At 38.1% G+C, this 21,432-nt stretch overlaps 3 protein-coding genes across 5 annotated transcripts in view; 2 read left to right on the top strand and 1 right to left on the bottom strand.

Annotated features, from left to right (window-relative positions):
* The first annotated feature begins 1,433 nt into the window (after window positions 1-1,433).
* LOC146489202 (tumor necrosis factor family member eiger-like) lies at window positions 1,434-3,260 on the top strand. The gene is made up of 3 exons (XM_085107021.1): window positions 1,434-1,493; window positions 2,263-2,332; window positions 2,738-3,260. Exons 1-3 carry the CDS (start codon window positions 1,437-1,439, stop codon window positions 3,085-3,087), a joined length of 477 nt encoding a protein of 158 aa, XP_084963147.1. The 5' UTR covers window positions 1,434-1,436; the 3' UTR covers window positions 3,088-3,260.
* An 8,639-nt stretch (window positions 3,261-11,899) lies between these two features.
* LOC146489201 (uncharacterized) lies at window positions 11,900-16,329 on the top strand. 3 transcript variants are annotated; one of them, XM_085107032.1, is made up of 5 exons: window positions 11,905-11,977; window positions 13,573-13,638; window positions 14,542-14,601; window positions 14,863-14,923; window positions 15,720-16,329. In XM_085107032.1, exons 3-5 carry the CDS (start codon window positions 14,545-14,547, stop codon window positions 16,073-16,075), a joined length of 474 nt encoding a protein of 157 aa, XP_084963158.1. In that variant the 5' UTR covers window positions 11,905-11,977; window positions 13,573-13,638; window positions 14,542-14,544; the 3' UTR covers window positions 16,076-16,329. The 3 variants fall into 3 exon arrangements, with proteins under 3 accessions (XP_084963171.1, XP_084963158.1, XP_084963164.1); XM_085107038.1 differs by having other exon boundaries at window positions 11,958-11,973; window positions 13,570-13,638; XM_085107045.1 differs by lacking the exon at window positions 13,573-13,638 and having other exon boundaries at window positions 11,900-11,977.
* Window positions 16,330-20,679: 4,350 nt separating this feature from the next.
* Window positions 20,680-21,432, bottom strand: part of LOC146489200 (uncharacterized) — a 30,096-nt gene continuing 29,343 nt past the window's right edge. The window contains exon 3 of the mRNA XM_085107104.1: window positions 20,680-20,881. Coding sequence (XP_084963230.1) covers window positions 20,761-20,881 — 121 coding nt within the window. The 3' untranslated portion in view covers window positions 20,680-20,760. The remainder of the gene's footprint in view (window positions 20,882-21,432) is intronic.

Raw genomic sequence — 21,432 nt, 5'->3', positions numbered from 1 at the left:
CCATCTGCGCTTTCCTCAGTTGATGTGGTTCCTTTGGAATGTCCTCAAACATTTTGAAGTTTGTGCCCTTTAGCTTTCGCCCTTGTTTGAAGACTCGCTCCTTGTCTGAAAATCGTAGAAACCGAGCAATAATCGTGCGGCCGTCGTTACCAGTATCATCTTTTGGCTTGCCTAGCCTGTGGACCCTCTGGAATTCAATATGTTTGGCGTTCTCAACTCCAAGCGTATTTTCTAGAAAGTTCACAAGAACGCCTTTGGTATCTTCGTTTGTAGTTTTCCCTTCTTCAGCGTTTTGGGGGGCTTCTGGAATTCCTTCGAATTTTAGGTTTTCGCGTCGGCTATAGGCCTCTAAATAAAGGATTTCTTTCGGCATTCACCTAGTTCCTTCTTACGCTCGTCGAGAGTTGATTGAAGTCGGTCGAGTTCGCTGTCGACAAATTGGGAGTTGGTTTCCATATGTGTAAATTTTCCTTCGAGCTTTTCCTGTTTATCTTTGACTGATATGACATCTACTTCCACGGAAGTAATCTTGCTTTGCAGCTTTTTAACAGTTAAGCTTATATCTTCCATCTTTAAATCCATGCTATCCAGTCTTGCGATTATAAGGTCTAGTTTTCCCTCGACGCCCTTCACTGGAGTTTTGGCGGCCATTGTTTTCTCGGCGTCACTTGAAAATGTCACGTCCGGAGATGCGGCCTCTTTAGCTCGTTACGCTTCAGTTGAGCTACAGGATGAGTTTCTGCTGTATTTTCTCTTAGGAGTAACAAAAACAGAGGAAACCTCCATAAACACCGTAGTAAGAAAAGTGGCCGACGAAGCTTCCGAAAATGCGTCCTCACTCCATGATGCTCTCCCCAGTCCCAGTCCTCCCCAGTCAAAACCTGGTGCCAATAAAGTAGCACAGTTTTAATATACAACAGAGGCATTCTTTTCCTACTGCAGGACAGATAGGAAAATACTGAAAAATCAGCCAAGTCAGAGATCAAGACACCTCGAGTTGATATTTTCCCAGTTTAGTCCAGTGTAAGCAAGTATAAACATTTGAACTCTAATAGCTCTTCTACCACTTTTCCAGTTTGTGAAAAAGATTGGAAAAAGTAATGCCCCCTTGTATGTATTAAATTTTACATCCAACCCCCCTCTCTCTAGTTGTGATTTTTCCCTACTCCATCCTCTGGTTTTCTAGTCCCACCCCCAAGGTAATTATTGCACGGTCCTTTATCATCGAGGCAGGAGACTGAAGCTTCCTCCAGGAGGGATTGCAGCTATCATCTGTTACTAATTCCAACTTTAACCTCCAATTCTATCACTTAGAAGGAGATTCCGAGCTTAAAAAGGATCTAAAGTAATTTTGTTGTTTGAAGGGAATCTGGATTCTAAAAACGTTATTGGGAGTCATTCAAATGACTTTTTCCCCTCTCGTTCAATTACAGGTCATGTTGCCCCTGGTGACTGTGTTGGCATCCTCTCTTGTTGCCGGTTCACTCGCTCTTGTAAGTTTAATTTTATCGTAAGGTGCTCTGACTTCTTTAGTGCTGAAAAAAAGCCCATATTCGTTAGGTTAAGAGTTTGGATATTTTTGCTTCTTATTACTAGTATAAACATGTTTAATTGTTAGTGTATTCTGGGCGAATAACTGACTGAAATCTCTAAAGGGCACCCGTCAGTTAGCTAGACAGTTAATTCCTGTTACCCAGATTTCTCTTATTAGTGTCATTATGGTTAACGTTGCTCTTGTGACTATTCATCTTGTTTCCAATGTATCATTGCTTTCGCGCAAATAAGTTCAGTTTTCAAACTGACGATGGCTCCCTAAGATGTTAAAACTGCCTGTGTGCACGTGCTGTAAATGTATCCGAAAACGAAGTGGTTTTTAAAACCAGTACAGCCAAGACCTAGCCCGATGCTTTGTTGCCATAGCCTCTTCTAAAGAAAAACACAAAAAGGATAAAAGGCAGTGCCATTGAATGTATTTTGGTATCCGTTCAGATGAATTCCAAGGAAATTGACTATTAAACGCGAGAACAAAGATTGTAACTTACATCAGCTGCAATAGTGTAAATTACCATTTGTTTGCTTAAGGGTATTAGGGTGCCTTTCATTGTTGTTTTTACTTGTTGACTGTTTTGGTCAGTGTTGATGTTTACTTGCAGGCAGGGAACTACGTGTTAGGGAGCTCATGAAAAATGCGTCATACGTCTTAAATAAACCCTCAATGATTCCCAAATTAATCAGCTTGATAACTACCGTCAAACATTACAGGGTACCAAACCGCTTTCCGCTCACCTGGAGGGTGGAGACCCACGAGCGGTGTTCTACGCTTCAAACCAGGGTAGGTAAAATTGCTGTCTGTTATTAATGCAGACATGTCTGATAGAGCGGTTTGAGTGTCGTAAAGCCAAATTCAAACTGAGTAATTACTCTGGCCAATTACATGCAACAAACAGTAAACAACACATTTTTAAAACCAACCAAAACTCGAGGTAAATACATATATCCGGTGCCAATTGCAACTGCAGGAAAAGGCATACAAGCAACTCACGATTGGTTCTGGTTTTGGTTCTCATTGGTTTTGAAAGTAACGCAAGGTTTGCTAACTAATCACAGAGAGTAGGAAAACAAAAAGAAACAAACAACAATCATGTAAACATGTTTATCATCTTTATTTTATTTCGACAAAGAATATTTTCGAGGCTTTAAAGTCAAATTCGTTTGCTTCTCTCATTTATTTAACCAGTGCTTACTTCGTGGAATGAGAACGATCCCAAGAGTCACTTGGTGGGCGGCTTTGAATTTGGCGAGGGACGGCTGTACGTGCCTGAGGGTGGTCTCTTCTATATCTATGCCCAGCTGTACTTCAATTCAACACCGAATGATAGCTATAACCGTGTGGCTGTGTATGCAGGCAATCAGCTTATCTTGATGATTCAGAATGATCTGCGACCTGGGAGAGAGGAAACCGGATTTACCGCTGGCGTGTTCCAGTTAAAAGCAGGAGACGCGATCTATGTGAAAGTTATCGGCGCAAATCCTACCAAGATGTGGTTGGGCCCAAACCACTCCTATTTTGGCGCTTATAAGATATGAACTCGTGTTGTCTTGAGATGCAATAGTTCTCTGTAGCTCTATAACTTCATAATATCATTGCATGACTCCACTACAGAATTTAACCCCCTCCCTCCAATAAAAGTGGAACAGTGTAATGTTCTGTAGTACTGTAGTTAAAAAGATCTGAAAAGGTAAAATTAAACCTGTAATGTGTATCATGAGTAATGATTTATTGTTGACTATTAAAGTCCGAAGCCGTCGGCTGTGGTATCGTCAAGATAGGACGATAAAATGTACCGTAAAATGCCTTAGTCATTTGCAAAGTTATCAAGCCACCTATGTTACACAAACCTCCTTTTTGAATGGATGCTAATTCGGCAGTAATCCACCGTCAGTTACCAAGTCAAATAAAGATGACTTGGATCACGTTTTTAATCACACGGAAGTACAATTCGCTCCCCCTTGGGAGCACCCATAGTTTTCATTGTTCCAAAAGGGGAGGGTAGCATTTGGGATCTCGGATGGATAGGGGAGTGGCTTGGAGAGGGAGAAAGGGGTGCGCTAGGGGGAGGGGGGAGTTGCAGTGTGGGTTTTGAAACCTCTAGGATTTCTGTCTCCTTCAGTTGGTGCGTCACGTCGCAATATAGCACGACCACCTTACTTTGGAAAGGATGAAAAGTTTTTTTTTTTTTTAACTGACAATTACATACTTTTAATTAAGATTACAATTGAAATTAGAATTAAACTAAATTAAATTAAATTAAATACCTCAAACATCTAAAATTACTGCTACTAAATTAACAATAACATATTTTAATTAAGATTACAATTGAAATTAGAATTAAACTAAATTGAATTAAATTAAATACCTCAAACATCTCCCATTTCTTTTTAAATTGGCGGATTTTATTTGTCTTAAAGGCTATGTATTTTTCTGTTTCATATTTGATTTCCAAAATTTTCTTGAAATGATTAAAGATGGGGTTAATTCCTTTACACCTACAGGTCCACAGATACGTTTTTCCTAAAATTACTATATAGTTAAGCAGATCCATTCCCTCCTTCAGAATGCCTATCATAATATCACGTATCGAGAGGCACTCGCAACTTCCAAGCCTATTTAATATACAAGAGGACACCAAATTCCAAAAATGCTTGGAAAAAGAGCATTCAAATAGGATATGATGAATAGTTTCTCGATGCTCTTTACAAAAGGTGCAGTTTGGATTTGATACATACCCTATTTTAAAAAGACGGTCATTTGTGTAGAGGATGTAATTTAACACTTTGTATTGAAAAGAGCGTACATACGGTTCGCTAGCAACCCTCAAAGGTAAAAGATATACTTCTGAAATTTGGTCTTCTCTTAAATAAAATTCCTGACTGAGCTTATCCCATTTCCTAGGTTTTTCGTATATAAATTTTGTCAAATGTTTATAGTAGTTTTTACATTTATAATTTTCCAAATCAATGACGGTCATGAAATTTTGTATGTTAGTACGTAATTTTGATGGCACGGATTGTCTCAGACCTGTCCAAACCAAAAAATTAGAATTTGTTAAGCCCTGCTCTTTCATTGCTCTAAATGAATCTGTATTTGTCATGTCAAAAAGTAGGTCCTTTGTGAAAATTACACCGTTATAAAAGTAGTGTCTGTAGAAAACAGTTTTGCCCTCTATCAAAATTTTTTTATTATTCCATAAGATGTATTCGTGACCCCTATCAGGGTCAACAGTTTCTCTTAATTCAGCCCACCAAGATAGAAGTTCATAGTAAAAGATTGGCATTACGTCATAGATTTGCTTTACGTCATAACTACATTCAAGGAAAAATAACCCTCCCTTGTTGCTCAGAAGATAATTGAGATAATGCTTCCAAAAGCCACAACACTCAACATCTACTATTCTTTTTAACCAACTTAATCTTAATGCCTTTACAATAGTTTCATAGTCAATCATTTTAAGACCACCAGAATCATAAGGCGCGTACGTTGAGCGTCGAATGACTTTATCTTTCCCATTCCACAAAAAATTAAACACCAAAGCGTTGAATTCTTTTATTACCGTGGCTGGTGTACTTAAAAAAGACCTAGGATAAATCATTTTGGGAAGAAGTATTGCTTTGATAATGCTCACTTTGCCATGAATTGATAGACCTCTTGACTTCCAAAGATTTATTAAATTTGCGATGTTCTTCAATCTTTGTTTGAAGTTCTTCTCAACAAGTATCTTTACATCGTATGTAATGAAAATGCCCAAAAATTTGACACATGTTTTCCACTTGAATCCCAGAGGTTCGTCTTCACAATTTTGAAGAGATCCAATCCACATGGCTTCTGTTTTCATAACATTCAGTTTTAAGCCCGAGACTTTCTCAAAATCGTTAAGTAGTTTAAGCAAAGCTTGAGCAGAGTTCAAATCCGCTAAAATGGCAGTTGTATCATCAGCAAACTGAAGTAATTTAGTTTCCGAATCACTTATTTTAATCCCTTTAATATTTTCATCGTTTCGTACTGCAATAGCCAATATCTCAACACAAATGACAAAGAGATACGGAGAGAGGGGATCTCCCTGTCTAACCCCACGCTCAACATTAAAATAGTGGGAGCATAGTCCATTATTTATTATGTAGCTTTTTACATTTTTGTAAAAAGTATTAACCCATCTTATAAGATCAGGTCCAAAATTAAATAGCTCCAAACACTTTTTAAGAAAATGCCATTCTAAGCTATCAAAAGCTTTTTCAAAATCAATAAATAACAAAAGGCCTGGCAAATTTTTAGCTTGCGTGAGACTCATCATGTCAAGAATTGAACGTATATTCTCTCCGATGTTTCTTCCTGGAATGTATCCAGTTTGATTATGATGTATTATTCCCGGTAGCAACCGTTTCATCCTTTCGGCAATGACTTTCGAAACAATCTTTGCATCAACATTTAAAAGAGAAATCGGCCTCCAGTTTTTTAGGTAGCAGCGATCTAGGTCCTTTTTTTCAATGAGAGTAATTACAGCCTGCTTTTGTGATGAGCTCAATTCTCCTTTTGTAAATGATAAATTAAAACATTCTACTAGACGGTTTCCAATAGAAGCCCAGAATATTTTGTAAAATTCTACCGGTAATCCATCGTTACCTGGAACCTTATTTGGAGGGAAGGAGTTTAAAACTTCAGTACATTCCTCCAAACTAATCGCTCCCTCGCCACTTTGTCTGAGCTCATTCGACAGAGTTGGCATTGGCAAGTCTTCAAATTTGAAAGATTGTTCATTTTGTTGCCAGCTATTCCGCTTAGATTTGTAAAGGTTCTCATAAAAGGTCCTACCAGCATCCAAAATTTCAAAAGGATCAGTTGTAATCACCCCACTCATATGAAGTTTCCGAATATGCTTTTTTATATGATTTCGTTTTTCCAAGTTGAAAAAATATTTGGAGTTCTTTTCACCGTGCTCATGCCAGCGTGCCCGTGATCTTACGATTATACCTTCAACCTTTTCTTCATACAATTTTTCAATCCGCTCTCGAAGCACATTTAAAATCGTTTGATTTTCCTGAGAAGGATTATTTTCAAAAATTAAAGAAGCTTCCTTAAATTCCTTGTTTAACTTCTGCTCTTCCAATTTCTTCTCCTTACATTTATTCATTGAATATTGTCTGGAATATTTTTTAATGTTATATTTCACCCAGTCCCACACTGATCGCGGGTCTTCAAGATCGATCTCACCTTCTTGTACCCATTTAGGTATTAGAGAATTTATTCAGCAAGGAAAAATTAAGTTTCCAAATCCCAGGACCCTTAGCTTTTGCATCAACACCTTGAAATTCTATTAGGATTGCGGAATGGTCTGTTTTGATAGAGGGTATTATATCGACCGAACAAACATTATCCACTAGAGAGTTTGAAATTAGCCAGTAATCTAATCTAGAAAAAATTGGGGGTTCCGATTGACTCCATGTATAACTACGTGTCGTAGGGTTTTTAATGCGCCAAATGTCATGTAAATCCAGCTCTGATTGTAGCTCTTCTATTGTGTTAATTACAGATTGCCTTGGGAAAAGGTTACCACCTCTTTTGTCCACTGTGGGGTTTAATGGACAATTAAAATCTCCACCTATAATAATATTTTCAATAGTATCAAAATCATTTTTCACAATAGTCTGCAATAGCGAGAGATAGAAGGCAACTAATTCATTGTCTCTGTTTGGGCCATAAATGTTTACTAGAAGGGTTTGTTTACCATTGAGTATCACTTTCAGTATGAGAAATCTGCCATATGCGTCAGCTACCTTTTGTTCAACGATACAATCAAAATGATTTCGAATCAAAATCGCAACCCCACGGGCGTTGTTATCCCCGTGAGAGCAGAAGAATGGGGCGCCCCATTCCCTTTTCCATTGGGCTTCATTGTTCACGGTCGAATGAGTTTCCTGTAGAAATATAATATCTGCTTTTTGTTTTCTGCACAAGGTGAAAATTGTTTTTCGTTTTCGAAAGTTGCTGATGCCTCTGATGTTTAGTGAAATAAGTTTACCCGTAATCATTCGACCAAATAAAAGCAAAAAAGGATAATACAATAAAAAATATATACTCTGAAGAGGGAATGGATATCAACAAACAGCAAGTCGCTAAAATGAATATTGTAGATCTAATGTTTATACTGCGATTTGAGGTGTTTGAGGTAAAGAAATAATTTGGTTCGTATAGTACATTAAAAAATAAAGCGAAGAAAAAGAACATGAAAAACAGCAGGCACACACTTTGAAAATTCGCGGATGTGCAGCAATGCACAAGCGTCGCTAGCGTTTTGGCCACTATCATTGCGCGTTGTTTACACGCTGATCTTAGCTTCGCTCCGAAGCGAGTGTATCCAAAACAAATAGTATAATATTTTATAATAGCTGCTTCATACTAGTTTAGTCTATTTTAATATAATTATTGTACCGGAACAGCCTTATCGTCGATTAACAGTTTGCCTTTTGTAAAACGTACTTTCTTGCCTTCTTCAAAAGCTTTTTTCATCATCGGTAGAGCTTTCTTACGGAGTTAGAAATCACCGGGTGTAAAGTCCTCGACTAATCTTACTCCATTAAGCAAGTTTTTATTCTGTGGGTTCTTCGCGGCTCGAAGTAGGTTCCTCTTAAATGGTCTAGCGTACAATTTCGCAATAATATGCCTGGGTTTGCCAACCTGTCTTCTTCCTGTGCGATGAGCATTTTCTAATTCTCCGTGAGCTTCTTCGAAGCCAAGGAGTGTGAAGTGGTCTAAAACAATGGTCATGCAATCTTCACCTTCTTCTTCTTCGACCCCTATCAGGCGAATATTGAAGTCGCGGGAGTATCTTTCCAAGTGTTCCAGGATGAAAAGTGAAGCAGTGAACTTCGCCGGCATAGAGTCAATCAAAATACCTAAGTTTTTAACTTGTTTACTTGGCGCCATTGGTTACTTACTTAAAGTGAGACAAAAGTGAAAATTGTACTTGCCCTTTGTGGAAGACGGAGAATGACAACTTTGGACCTTTTCTATATTAAATGAGAATTTATTAACACAAATCCAGATGTGAACATTATTCAAGTCAGAACAAGACGCCTTTTATAGCTTTTACGCGGAATGCTTGGCCTGGGTCGATGTAAGCATTAACTTTGAATTGAATGGTTTATTACCTGTTGGAACTCGAGATCGTTTTATTGCATAAAATGACGACTTTTTAGTAGTTGGTTATCAATCGGTTTTATTAGCTGTTAATGATACCGTGAGATAACAGCAATCTAACAGATACCGGAAATTCTCGTGACTGTTACAAGCTTGGATTACAAACCTTATCGTCAGCGCTAATTCAGTATATTCTGGTTACGTACTGTCAGTATTGAGTTGTTTCATCAAGAAAATAGAAAACGAACAGACACAAAGCTTTCCTAAACGAAAACTTTTAGCAAAAATTGACAAACAAACCTTTAACTTTTTTTGTTAGGTCGATTACCAGTAGCGCTTAGGCTTCACTTCGACAAAGTCTGCAGCGTCACGCACCAGTAATGATCTATGATCTCTAGTTTCCTCTTCGCATTGAACTATTCAATATTTCAGTTGACGCGTTATTTCTTCGCCGTGAACTTCCCAATTTCCACCTTTTAAACTGTCGAGTACTACTTAGAAGTTATTCTTTCAATTAACCGCTTCAAAAAGGTTTGCTTTCTTTCTGAAAGCGGCATATTAGAGTCTTAAATTCATGCAGGTGGCCGCCATTTTGATAGAAAGACTATCGTGGCTACATTGTATGTGACGTCATAGGCAGGGATGAGTCGGTCCCCTTCCTCGTCATATACGCGTCGATCATGGATTCTGACTGGGCCTTTTTTGTGAAAGACAATCAGAACAATAGATCCCTTCTAGGATCGAGAGAGCATAATGCAAGTTAATAATTAAAATATGCACATTTGTAACTACGAAGAAGAAGAAGAAAAAAAAAACGATTCCCGATCGAAAACTTGACACGGTCTGCCGTGCAGGCATCCCGCTTTACAAGACGCCTATGGGCGGGATGAGTTCGTATATGTTTAGCAGTAAGTGCAGGTGGCAACGTATGCCCCCCTCGCGATGGAGCTGATGGAATAGTTTGATTCACAAAGATAGCGTGATGTCGTTTCGGCATCCTTGCGTAACGCTGCTTATCGTCATAGCTGAAATTGCATTACGATCATTAACGTGAGTGACCACACACTTTCAGGCCTGACTCACATTTTCTGATCTGGTTATGTAATGTCAATAAGTGTAAGATTACATTTGAATTGTCCTCGTTTCATAAAAAAAAAGACAGAAAGAAAAACAGACAAGAAAAACTTTCGAAAATGAAAATGTTTAGTAAAAATTGAAACTCAAACCTTTAATTTTGTGTGAAGTGGATTTCCAGTAGCATTTAGGCATCAGTTAGACAAAGTGATGTGATGTGTGTGTTTAAGCATCAATTACCTTTTCTGCTCGCATTGTGCTTCTACAATCTGTCAAGCTAAGCGTGATTTCTTCGCCAGGAACTTTCCAATTTCCACCTTTTAAACCGTAGAGTACTTCGTAAAATTTATTATTTCCATTTACCGCTTCAAAAGTGTTAATTTTCTTTCTGAAAACGGTATATTTGAGTCCAAAACATGTAAACAATATGGCCGCGAATTTGAAAGACGTGTGACTATGTGACGTCACACAGATTGAAATGAGTCGATCCCCTCACTCCCTATCCAGATAATGGATTCTGATTGGGCCGTTTTTGTTAAACACAATGAGAACAATAGAAGACAATATCCCCAGAACAGAATTTAATTCAGGTTCAATTAATTTATTCATTGGAATTTGTGACTTCAAGGAATAATAAACCAAGACACGGCCGTCTATGGGCGTTTATATTACACGGGATGAGTTGGTGTATGTTTAGCACTAAGTGCATTTGGAAACGAATCCTCCCGCCGTGATTGAGCAAATGGAATAGTTCGAGTCACAAAGATAGCGTGTTGTTCTTTCGGGCGGTATCCTTGCGTTACGCTACTTATCGTCATACCGGTAATTGCATTACGATAACGTAATGACCAACCACACACAGACAGGCCTGACTCATGTTTTCTATTCTGGTTATGTTATATCAATAAGCATAAGATTACAAAGTGTCCTCGTTTCATTGAAAAAAAAAAAAAAAAACCCGAACAAAACGCTTTCGTTAATGAAAACTTTTAAGTAAAAATTGACAATCAAACCTTTAATTTTTTTTCGTGATGTGGATTTCCAGTAGCGTTTAGGCATCAGCTCCACAAAGTGATGTGATGTGTGTTTAAGCTTTAATATCGATGACCCTTCGTCCTCGCATTCTGGTTCTACAATATGCCAAACAAAGCGTGATTTCTTTGCCAGGGAACTCTCCAATTTCCACCGGTTTAAACTGTCGAGTACTTCTTAGTTGTTCTTTCCATTTACCGCTTTAAAAAGGGTTCATTTGTCTTTCTCAAAACGGCATATTTGAGTCTTAAACATGTAAACAATATGGCCGCTAATTTGAAACTGAGAAGCCGTCTTTTGACCCATGGCTATGTGACGTCACACAGATAGGGTTGAGTGGATCCCCTCCCTCCGGACATACAAGCAGAGAACGGTTCCGATTGGGCCACTTTTGTTGAAGACAATGAGAACAATAGATGACAAAAATATCCCCTCTAGGAGAGAGCAGAATTTACTTCAGGTTTAATTAATTTATTTATTGCAATTTGTGACTACGACGAAGAAAAAATAGGAACGCCACCGAAATTTTGACACGGTCTGCCCTTAGGGCATCCCGCGTAATAAAATGACACTGAATTGGATGAAACTTCTCCTCGAGTGTTTTCATGCCGAATTGCACACAAGTGGCATGACCTCTCCATCCATTACGATCTTTGATAATTGGGGAATACCAATGGTCTGAAATTACAGACTGTACTCGAGGGCAAAGCTAACAGCGTTTTATTTGTTATTCAAACATTTATCCAAGCCTTTAACTAAAGTGATACTGTCCTGAAATTCAAGGAATTCGCTGGAAGATGGATGAGTCGGTATCCATTGCTATTGGAAATGTTTCTGATTTAGATATCAATAGACTACAGAGATTGTCAGCATAATAAGTGATTCCTGATGAATGGAAAGCAATTTATTAATCATGGCTTTAATTTTATTTACCAAACATACCAAAGCGATGATTAAAACCAGCGGTCAAATCATCAATCCGTTATTTTGAGCAAATACCCAGAGAAAAATGTTAAGTAACTGTTCAATTGACATATAAAGTGCTGACCAATGAAATGACAGTTATCTGACTTATGACAGTACTTGTATTACACTTTTGCCGTTGTACGTGATATCAGACTGCTCGGAAAATATACCAGCTAAGATTATCCGGCTTTAAGGTTCTTTGTTGAAGTACAGGTAAGTTACCTGTAGCCAGATACATGGTCATGACCTTTTCTTCTTGTTTACTTACTTAACTACGGGATACATTTATTAAGCCAGTTGTTCTGTATTCAACTTTTAAGTTTATTCCACGAATGACAAAAAAGTCATTTATTTTCTTTACAGTCTGGCCAGTCTCATCCTAAAACGTTAAAAGGAAAATACAGTCAACTCTCGCCTTGCAGACGCCTCGCTATTACAGAAACCCCGATAATACGGACAGCAAAAAATTAAATTACAGATGTTTGACTGAAATAAGTCCCCGTTTTTACGGGCTCTCGCTATTAAGTACACTAGAAGTGGTCTCGAGGGTGTCCGCAATAAAGAGAGTTGAAAGTAATTGGAATTCAAATTCTCAAAGAACTTGATTTTGATGTAAATTTTTGAAGCCTTTCTCTTCAACTTGTTGTCTGGGTGTTTGTTTGTTCGTTCGGAGTAAGTTAAGGGGGGGGGGGGGATGGAAGGGGCTCCAATATTTTTTGGCCGGGCGGAGGGAGGGGAAAATGTGAATCATTTTGCCACCACTTTCAGTGTAAAAAAAAATCACCCATTTATACTAATATAAGAGTCAGCCCCCTCCCGAAAAACAAATAAAACAGATGCTTCATTAAAGTTGTAAAAAAATGAAGTAAATCTCATTTCTAGTACATTAGGCTGCATTCATTATGTATCCTACAGGGGGGGGGGGGGGGGGGGGATTTCAAGGATTGAAAGCAACAAGGGTACCTCTATTATTCTGAGAGACTATATATAGTACCTATTTTGAAGTTTTTCAAGTAGTGTGCCTGGCCTGTAGATGCAATGTTTCGATACAGTATAGAAAGTAAAACATCTAAAATGGAAATATTTAATGCAACCTCAGTCTAAGCAGCGCAACTTTATTAAATCAACGAATGCAAAAGAAAAACAATGTAATTCAGTGCACAGTTTTATGAAATTGAACAACAAATATGCACTTAAATGTTCAATGAATTTTCTGTACCAGTTTGAAAGGGGTCCACATGCACCCCCTGCTATATCTGCCACTTATCAAGACAACAAATAATTAAGCCATTAAGGTTGAAAAAGAAAAAGATATGACCATAAAATGTAGAACATTGTCATTTTCAATCATCTTTGTAATTATCCTCAACACTACTTAAACTGGCTGGCATAGGTATGACATAAACAGTCAAAGCTCTCTCGATGTTCTTATTAAACATGTCTCTTACTATTATACAGATATTTATTTTGATATTTCTTGTGAGGGGGGAGGGGGGGGGGGTATTCATTTTTCGGCTGATTGCTTGGGGGAGTTCTGAAAATTTGTTTGGACCTTGGGGGGGGATATAAAAAACCGAGCCGCTGAAAAAAAAATCCTCTGCCCCCCCCTGTAGCATACATAATGAATGCAGCCTTATGTTCAGTAAATACATTTGTGTAAAATGTACCACTCCATTAATATTGAGAATATACGAGCATTACATAGCCAGATAAATCATCTGGTGAAAACTTTTCGGGTGTACGAAAGAATCATGAGATAGTTAGGTATATTCGAGTAAATTCTGTTTTCAACATTCATTTTATTTCAGATTAGATTTGTTTTGGACCTAGAACACGCTTTTGCAAGTATCACCTGAAGTGTTGGAACTGTTCATGTACGTGTGAGCATGCATGTTTTTCAGAAACATAACTCACCTGTTTTTCTTGTTATTATTCTTTGTCATTGGCTGTTGACATTAATCTTCAAAACAAGAAAGAGAGCAAATTAAGAATTGTGAAACCCATTAAAATATCAATATCGTGTAACAGCAACTGGATAGAAGTGTTGAAAATGGGTCAGAATCAGAGCCAACTTATGTCCTGTTTTGGTGTTGGGAATCCTTCATAGACCTCTTTCATAAATGGTGGGCTTAATTGTTATTCTTTTTCATGTATTTAAATTAGCCTTCCTGGCCTCGCTAGCATGTGTAAAAACAAAAGAATTTTTACTCAAAAGCGAGGACAAGAATGCTTATTTGCATTATGCCCGCCATTATGAAAGAGGTCTATTTGAGGGTTTGAAATTGGTACATGAGCTGTGATATGAGAACCTTCCTACACCCCGCGTCTGTCACACCTCTGGCCAAAATCGCATAATACTACTTGGCCCGGATCAAATAGCAAAAAGCGGGATGATCACGGAGTGTTATGACGCCGAGTGCACGCATTAGTTAAATATCCAAAGCCTCGAATAATTTTTTACGGGGTCCTGTCATAATCAAGCGAAGTTTTAGGTTGTAAATGTTTATCTGGTATAGTGCTATAACTATTGAAGTTCATTCTAAATCAAAAAGACACAATCCCCAGCTTACGGTTAATTGAAAAATTCATCAAATCGAAGCACTCAGTTCAACGCCGCTCAAGATGTAATTTTGGAGGAGGCCTATAACGTCTGGTTCATTATTCGACAAAAAAATATTGATTTTTACCGTGATCCTGTTTCGTAGGCTGTGCTGTGCCGTCCGATCTATTGTACATAACTTATTTTAAGGTAACTGTTGTCCTTTTATTTTTCACAGATCATGCTATTCTTGGTAACGTTCCTGGTGTGCTTACATTTTGCTCATTTTCAGCAACTGGTAATATATCTTTTGATGGTACTAACCGTGCTGTGTCCAAGCCTATAAGGAAGTGTCAGTTTCTAAAGTAACTGTGGTGCTGCATTGTTGGAAATGATGAAGTACAAGAATTTAGCCTTTCTTTCTTCGGCTTTATGTTTTAAACCAAAAGAGCCAAGCGATTATTTCTTCTCTCTTGCGAATATTCTGCTAGTACCGCTATAAAAAGAAGAAAAAATTTAAACTGTTTTTCATTAATTTTGAGCTGTTTTTCCTTTACAGGTTCCTTCAGCTCACCTCGAGGGAGGGGATCCTGGAGCAAAACACTATGCTAAGAACCAGGGTATGCTTAATTAAAAAAATAAAAATAAACTAAGAAAATAAATAAAAACAGTTTTCAGGGGACAAAATAGATGACATTGTTTCTTAGAACTCGTCAACCTCACGGATGTCTTCGCGGAAGAAACAATATCCATGACAAAATTAATAAGTTTGCGTTCATAATTTTTTTTACGACAAATAAAGGTTCTTGTCTATCTATAAGTCATCCACGGGCTTTCACTGGACAAAACACATCAAGTGGTCAGTATAAAGACGGACGATAGTTATCAGAGGATTTGGTATCCATTTATCGTTTGGTTTTTAGTTGATAAAACTGTGTTCAGTTACATGAATTATCGCAAATAACAAATAAATGAATAAAGAAAGAATTCATGTTTTAAGTGCCTGGAGACTGAAGTAACTAGAGGGTTTTCGAGTCAATTTCCAAACAAAAGAAAGAAAGTCACGTTTTCAGATCAGTAAGGTAATAGGTAGACTAGCCACTCTCAACTTTGTATTTTGTTCAATACTAATAATCAGATATGCACTCTGTGAGCATCTTCAATTTGGCCTTTTTCTCTTCACCGTGATAAGGGCTGATGTAGGTTATAAAAGTTAATGGTGAGTTATAAAATAACTTCCTGACATTTAACTCAAGGCAGATCTTGTTTGGACGTTTTACTTTGTAAAACTTACCATTACGCTGTTAGTAAGAAAGCGTCAGCATGGCATTATTGACTCAGCCACAATATTTTAATAATGCATATCCATGGCGTTACTGGACATTGGTATTCATATTGATAAATCCTCAATTTCAGTGATTACTACCTGGAATCCATATCACCCCAACAGCTTTGTGACGGATGGGTTTGTGTATGAAGAGGGAAGACTGCACGTGCCCTTGGATGGTCGCTACTATGTCTACTTGCAGATCTTTTTTAACTGGAGACCTCGCAACAGCAGCAACCGCGTGGCTGTGTATGCTGGAAATCGCAGGATCCTGATGATTCACAAGGATATGAGACCCAGAGCAGAAGAAAGCGCTTTTGCCAGTGGCGTGTTCCGCTTAAAACGAGGAGAAATGATTTACGTGAAAGTCATTGGTTACTCTACCAAAATGTGGATGGGGCCAAATCACTGTTATTTTGGTGCTTATTTGGTCGCCAGTAACTAAAGTGCCTCTAATATGGCACAATAAAAAACCCCGCTCGTTTAATGTGGATATTAAACAATTCCAGAAGTAAAGCAAAGTGCTGAGCGTCGTTCCTATGTTTTAGCTAAAGCCCTACCTCTTATCCAAACGATACTTTTTGCTAAAAGCAACTAATCAATAAAGTAAGAAGCTTGACTTGTACACATATAACCAAACGGGTGGAGACGGGACTTGCTATTTGAATTGGCGCTTAAAATTTAACTTCCCACAGACCTGCGGTGAACCAAATTTTGTTGCAAATAAAAGTGAAAATTAGTTGAAACACGTGCTGTCTTGATGGATCGTTAATGATACGGATATTGTCATGATAACTGATCACTGTGTTCTAAGCATACTTAGCAGATGCTCACACTCACTTAGCCTCGTGCCTCACTTCAAGCGCGGATAAAGTGATGCGAATTCGGTCAAAACACTTTATTCAGAAAGTGCGACAAGTCAACTGTCCATTCTCGAGCCCAGAGCCTCTCGACTCGATTACGTCATATACGCCATCAGTCATGCGCAAAAGGGAAGAGCTCTGGAGCCGAGAATGGTCAGCTGTCCTTAGTGGCCATTTTGTCGGCCTTGGCTTCGCTCTTCCGAATCTTAGCCACTCCTCCTTGGCGATATGAGGCAGATGTTTCCGAAGGCAGCTATAATTTATGATTATAACCCCTACGATTCCTTCTTTACATGCCCTGCACGTGTACTCCTCGTATAGCGTATTTTACACAAGGAGGTTCTCTTCCTGCAGGTCGACTTGCGCGCTCACTTCCGCTGCATAGCCCCACGAATTTCTGTTGGAACAGCGCTAACAGTTAACACTTTCCGTGCTTGCCTAAGACACGTTCGCATCTTGACCAGAGATCGCTTCTGAGGTGTCCGATGGAGTATTTAGAAAAGAACCTCAGTGCCTCCTGGCCTCTTACTGGGAAGGCAATGTCTTGATATTGCTATATTTGTCAAGGCAACGATAAGCCTTGAGATACCATACCATGCCTCCATAAAACGAAATCAAGTTTTAATCTCCCAAACAGCAATATCAAGCCCCGATCATGGCTTAATATATCGTTCAAAACTATACCGGGGAATTAACAACATCAAACCCCGAGATGCCGATACCAGGGCCAAGCAAAGCGAAATCTAGGCTCGATTGCCAGCCGCTGTTCGGGAAATGATCCCACGCTCACCCCCGTCTCTTCTCGTCTCTTTGAGGGAGCGACTGAAATCGAAGCGAAATCAAGTTTTCAGTTACACCGAAACAACAATATCAAGCCCAATAGTATCAAGTACCCATATCGGAAAATAAGTCGAGGCAGCATGTCAAGCCCCGAGACACAGGCCCCAATAAAGCAAATTCAAGTTTGAATCACGCAAACAACAATATCAAGCCCCGAGATACCATACCGCTATCGGGCCCCATTTGAAGCGAAATCAAGTTTTACAACAATGTCAAGCCCCGATATCATAACTTGAGAGAACCATACATTAAGCCCAGAGGCCCCTGGCCTCCCACGCAGTCGTTTTTAGTGGACTCCTAATACGAGTCCACTAAAAACGACTGCGTGGGAGGCTACGAGGCCCAGGCCCCAATAAACTAAAATCAAGTTTGAATCACGCAAACAACAATTGGTGGTTTTCACCTCCCACATCGTCACGCAAGTAAAAAAAAAATTCTCAACTATTCAATAGATAAAGTCAAGAAATTGATATGATGTAGACGATTGATACATTAACAACGTGTGAAAGCCACAGGGCTGTGCGATAGCTCATAATCGAGTTATTCGAGAAAATGTACCACGGAAAATTACAGAGTTTAGCATGGGACGCCATGTTGGTGCCTCGTCTGAGGGGCACCAACATGGCGGCCGGAAACCAGCAAAAACATCTGGAGTTTACCTTGGCTATTTCAAAGCCTTTCTTCTCTCTGCTCTGCAAAAATCTAAAATTCAAACTGCTCTATTTTCAAAACAACGAATGCTATCCTGCTGAAAACAAGCAAGCCGATGGAAATATATATTTTCTTTTATATGATGAAGATAAAAACACCAAATTTCAAGCGATTTCATGTCGATCTTACAGTTTTTAAAAAGTTTATTCTAATAGAGTATTCCATTTTTCCACTTACCTAAAAAATTCAGCAAGTTTTTTTAGAGAACCAAGCAGCTAAGGATTCATGACATCTCTTAGATTTGATCGGTCAAAAGTGCTTGTGCATGGACAACTGTTACACGTAGAAGTAAACAAAAGGCAAATGCCGCCGAAGTAATAGAGCACAGATTTTCATTTCAAATTTAGACTTTTTAGAGCCCAAAACACCTCTGTGACCGTTGTTTGTATGATAGTGGACATATCTTCAGGGTCAAAGTACAAATTAACAAGACTTGAGTTTATTTTTTGGATTGTGGCCTCATTGGAGTTAATTAGCTTCCGTTTTGTCGATAAAACTTGTGTTATTTGAGCCGAACACATTGCAAAAGTTATCCGATTTTCTCAGAGGGAAGCGTTGCGAGTCTGAGCTTGAAACTTGGCATGGTGAATGTTTAATAAGTATACGTTAAGGCTATAAAGTAAAATTATCAAAAACTGAGGTATCAGGAACACTTTTGTGCCGTTAAATATTACCTATTTTTAGCGCTCTACAAAGGTGGTTTTGAAGTGCCCGCTAGAATCACAAAATGAATAGATTTGAAAATGTTTAATAGTGAACAATAATTAACAATAAGACGGCGAGCTCGGGGTTTCTATAGGCTGATCGCCCCGAGCCAACTATCAAAGGCGATAGAAACCAAGAGCGAGCCGTCTAATTGTTTTTAATAGCCTACCTCAGTGATCGATCTATCAAGCAAAAAATCTTTTTATTTCATTAATTTTGATATATTTGTGCAATGATGCATGCTAAATCGCGCACTGCCGTCTATCGATCGATCGGCACCTGTGTAGCCAATCAGATTGCGCGTTACGCGATAGTCGGTCACTGAGGTATGCTAAACATAAATAGTTGTTCATAGCTTGTGTAAAGTTTGACTTCAACTGAAGTTATTTTAAGCATTTGGCAGTGCTTCGTTCGTGCACCTTATTTTGAACCCCCAGTCGGCCGAAAAACCGCATTTTGACCGCATTTTCAAATTTTTGCGAATCTCTCAAAATTAAAAAGTCGCTGGAACTGTTAAATAACATTTTTGAAAATAGTTCACCAAAGAGTATTTTTGGACCGAATATGAGCGATTCGCCAAATTGGTCGTCGACGGCGAATTCTCGATCCTTACAGGCCGCCGCTCTTAAGCTTAAGCTTGACCTTTCCTCTCCGCATTGCAAAACACAGTACAATCTGGCAAGCCAATACCAAATTTCTTCGCTGTGAGCTGTTCATTTCCATCATTTATACTGTACAATACTTCTTAGAACTTATCGTTTCGATTTATTGCTTCAAAAAGGTTAACTTTCTTTTTTGTAAACAGCACATTTGAATCTAAAACATTAAAACAATATGGGCACTCAAGACGTATTTTTAGTTCCACCGAGAAATCACGAGGACGTGACGTCACAATAGTAAAATACTCCCGTCCGCTCTCTCCTGACATACACTTAGATATTGCATTCTGATTTTCTAAAAGACAAGAAGGACAATAGGAGACAAAAATATCCCCTCTAGGAGAAAACTGAATTTGATACGTGTAAAATGAGTTAATAATCGAAAGATGCACATTTGCGACTACGATGAAAACGGAACGTTACCGAATCTTAGACACGGGCTGCCCTCAGGGCATCCCGCGTAATAAACTACGTTGTTCTGGTTTTTAGAATTTCCTTTTTTTAACACATTCCAATGCTGCCAGTCTTTTCTAAAGAGCGCTTGAAAAATGCCAACCGAAGCCAGCTGTATGTTTACAATTTTGCACTTCTCACGAGCTAAGCTACGTGAAAAAGACTGTTATGCATTCAGTTTATCTGTGAGAAATGAATATAGGTGTACTACTGTAAGATCTAATTGAAAATACAGCCTCCGAATATAGGAATGGGTCATATTAATGCTAACATTCGGTTCAAACTAAAAATTTGTTTGTCTGTCTAGAAACCATGACATATAATTTGATGGGGAGGGCAATTATTTGAAGAAAAATTGCCGAAAAAATAGGGTAAGCCACACACAGAGTTGACCTGACATTGGTTATAGATTAGATTTAAAACCTATTTCACCTAAAATCAACGAGAATATAAAACTGCTGTCCTCCGAGGGCCTCAAGTCAGAGAGGTATACACGGGGTGTGCCAGAAAAAAAGCTTTGTTTGGTCACTAGTTTTTTCAGCCTTTGTGATTGGATCCATTAGTCATGCCGGCGGTATATATATAGGTTTTTCTATCAACAATAAAAAAGGTTTGTATTATGTAAAACCCTCAATACCTAAATACTTCTATTAATTTTACACTTCAGATGATTTTTTATCTAATCTTTAACAATTGTTAAGTTTAACTGTAATCCTTAAATAATAATAATGATAATAATAATAATAATAGTAATAATAATAATAATAATAATAATAATAATAATAATAATAATAATAATAATAATAATAAATGCTAGCCTATACTACAACTATTATTGCCAGTCTATTAGTTTTATACTTAAGTACTATTACATTATATCATTAGTATATTTCGGTGTCCTATGCTTCTTTTCCATCTTCTTCTTCTTCTTCTTCTTCTTCTTCTTCTTCTTCTTCTTCTTCTTCTTCTTCTTCTTTTTCTTCTTTTTCTTCTTCTTCACCTAATTGGGGCAGGCTTTTCCTAAATAATATTGCAACAAAGATGTGATTTTTAACTTACACCAAGCCAAGGGAAAGAATGAATATATGTGTTAGACATAAATGAGCAAGAAATAGTGGACTTTCAATAAAGAAATTGAAGGGACCTGTTGCAATGAAATGAAAAGAGTGGAATAAAAGCCTTTATATTTAGCTGCAGGAGTTTAAGGTTTTCAGTCGACCTAATCACAACAAAATGCATCAGAAAGATCACGTTCTCCGAAAATGATACTGGTGCACTGATTGATCTCTAACTATTGTGATGTTATGGTCGTCATCATGATAACTACTATTACCATTACTCTACAAAAATTAGAACCTCTAGATTTAGTTTTTATACCCAGTGCTGTATTTGAACGAGTAAGTCAGTGATCAATACTTTTATCCCTACTTTTGAAACATCCTCGCATTCTTTTAAAGCTTTTCTAGCAGATTAAGAGAAAGTATCAATCCAATTATATTATTCTGTTATCTGAAAAAAAAATTAAGGCATTTTCCAAGGTTGCATGCTTAGTTGGAGAAAAACAAGGTCAT

This window comes from Pavona decussata, unplaced genomic scaffold (genome assembly GCF_977016875.1).
Source record: "Pavona decussata unplaced genomic scaffold, jaPavDecu1.1 SCAFFOLD_6, whole genome shotgun sequence".
In the NCBI taxonomy this organism is placed as follows: Eukaryota; Metazoa; Cnidaria; class Anthozoa; order Scleractinia; family Agariciidae; genus Pavona; species Pavona decussata.
The sequence above is the reverse complement of the archived record's forward strand: the minus strand, read 5'-3'. Positions and strand labels throughout refer to the sequence as shown.

What these genes read in the sequence shown, in the direction of transcription:
- LOC146489202 (XM_085107021.1), top strand. Translation starts at nt 1,437, where the DNA reads ATGTTGCCCCTGGTGACTGTGTTGGCATCCTCTCTTGTTGCCGGTTCA. An exon ending in TTGCCGGTTCACTCGCTCTT is followed by an intron (nt 1,494 to 2,262) that starts GTAAGTTTAATT and finishes CAAACATTACAG; the next exon opens with GGTACCAAACCGCTTTCCGC. An exon ending in GTTCTACGCTTCAAACCAGG is followed by an intron (nt 2,333 to 2,737) that starts GTAGGTAAAATT and finishes TTATTTAACCAG; the next exon opens with TGCTTACTTCGTGGAATGAG.
- LOC146489201 (XM_085107045.1), top strand. Translation starts at nt 14,545, where the DNA reads ATGCTATTCTTGGTAACGTTCCTGGTGTGCTTACATTTTGCTCATTTT. An exon ending in TTGCTCATTTTCAGCAACTG is followed by an intron (nt 14,602 to 14,862) that starts GTAATATATCTT and finishes TTTCCTTTACAG; the next exon opens with GTTCCTTCAGCTCACCTCGA. An exon ending in ACACTATGCTAAGAACCAGG is followed by an intron (nt 14,924 to 15,719) that starts GTATGCTTAATT and finishes CCTCAATTTCAG; the next exon opens with TGATTACTACCTGGAATCCA.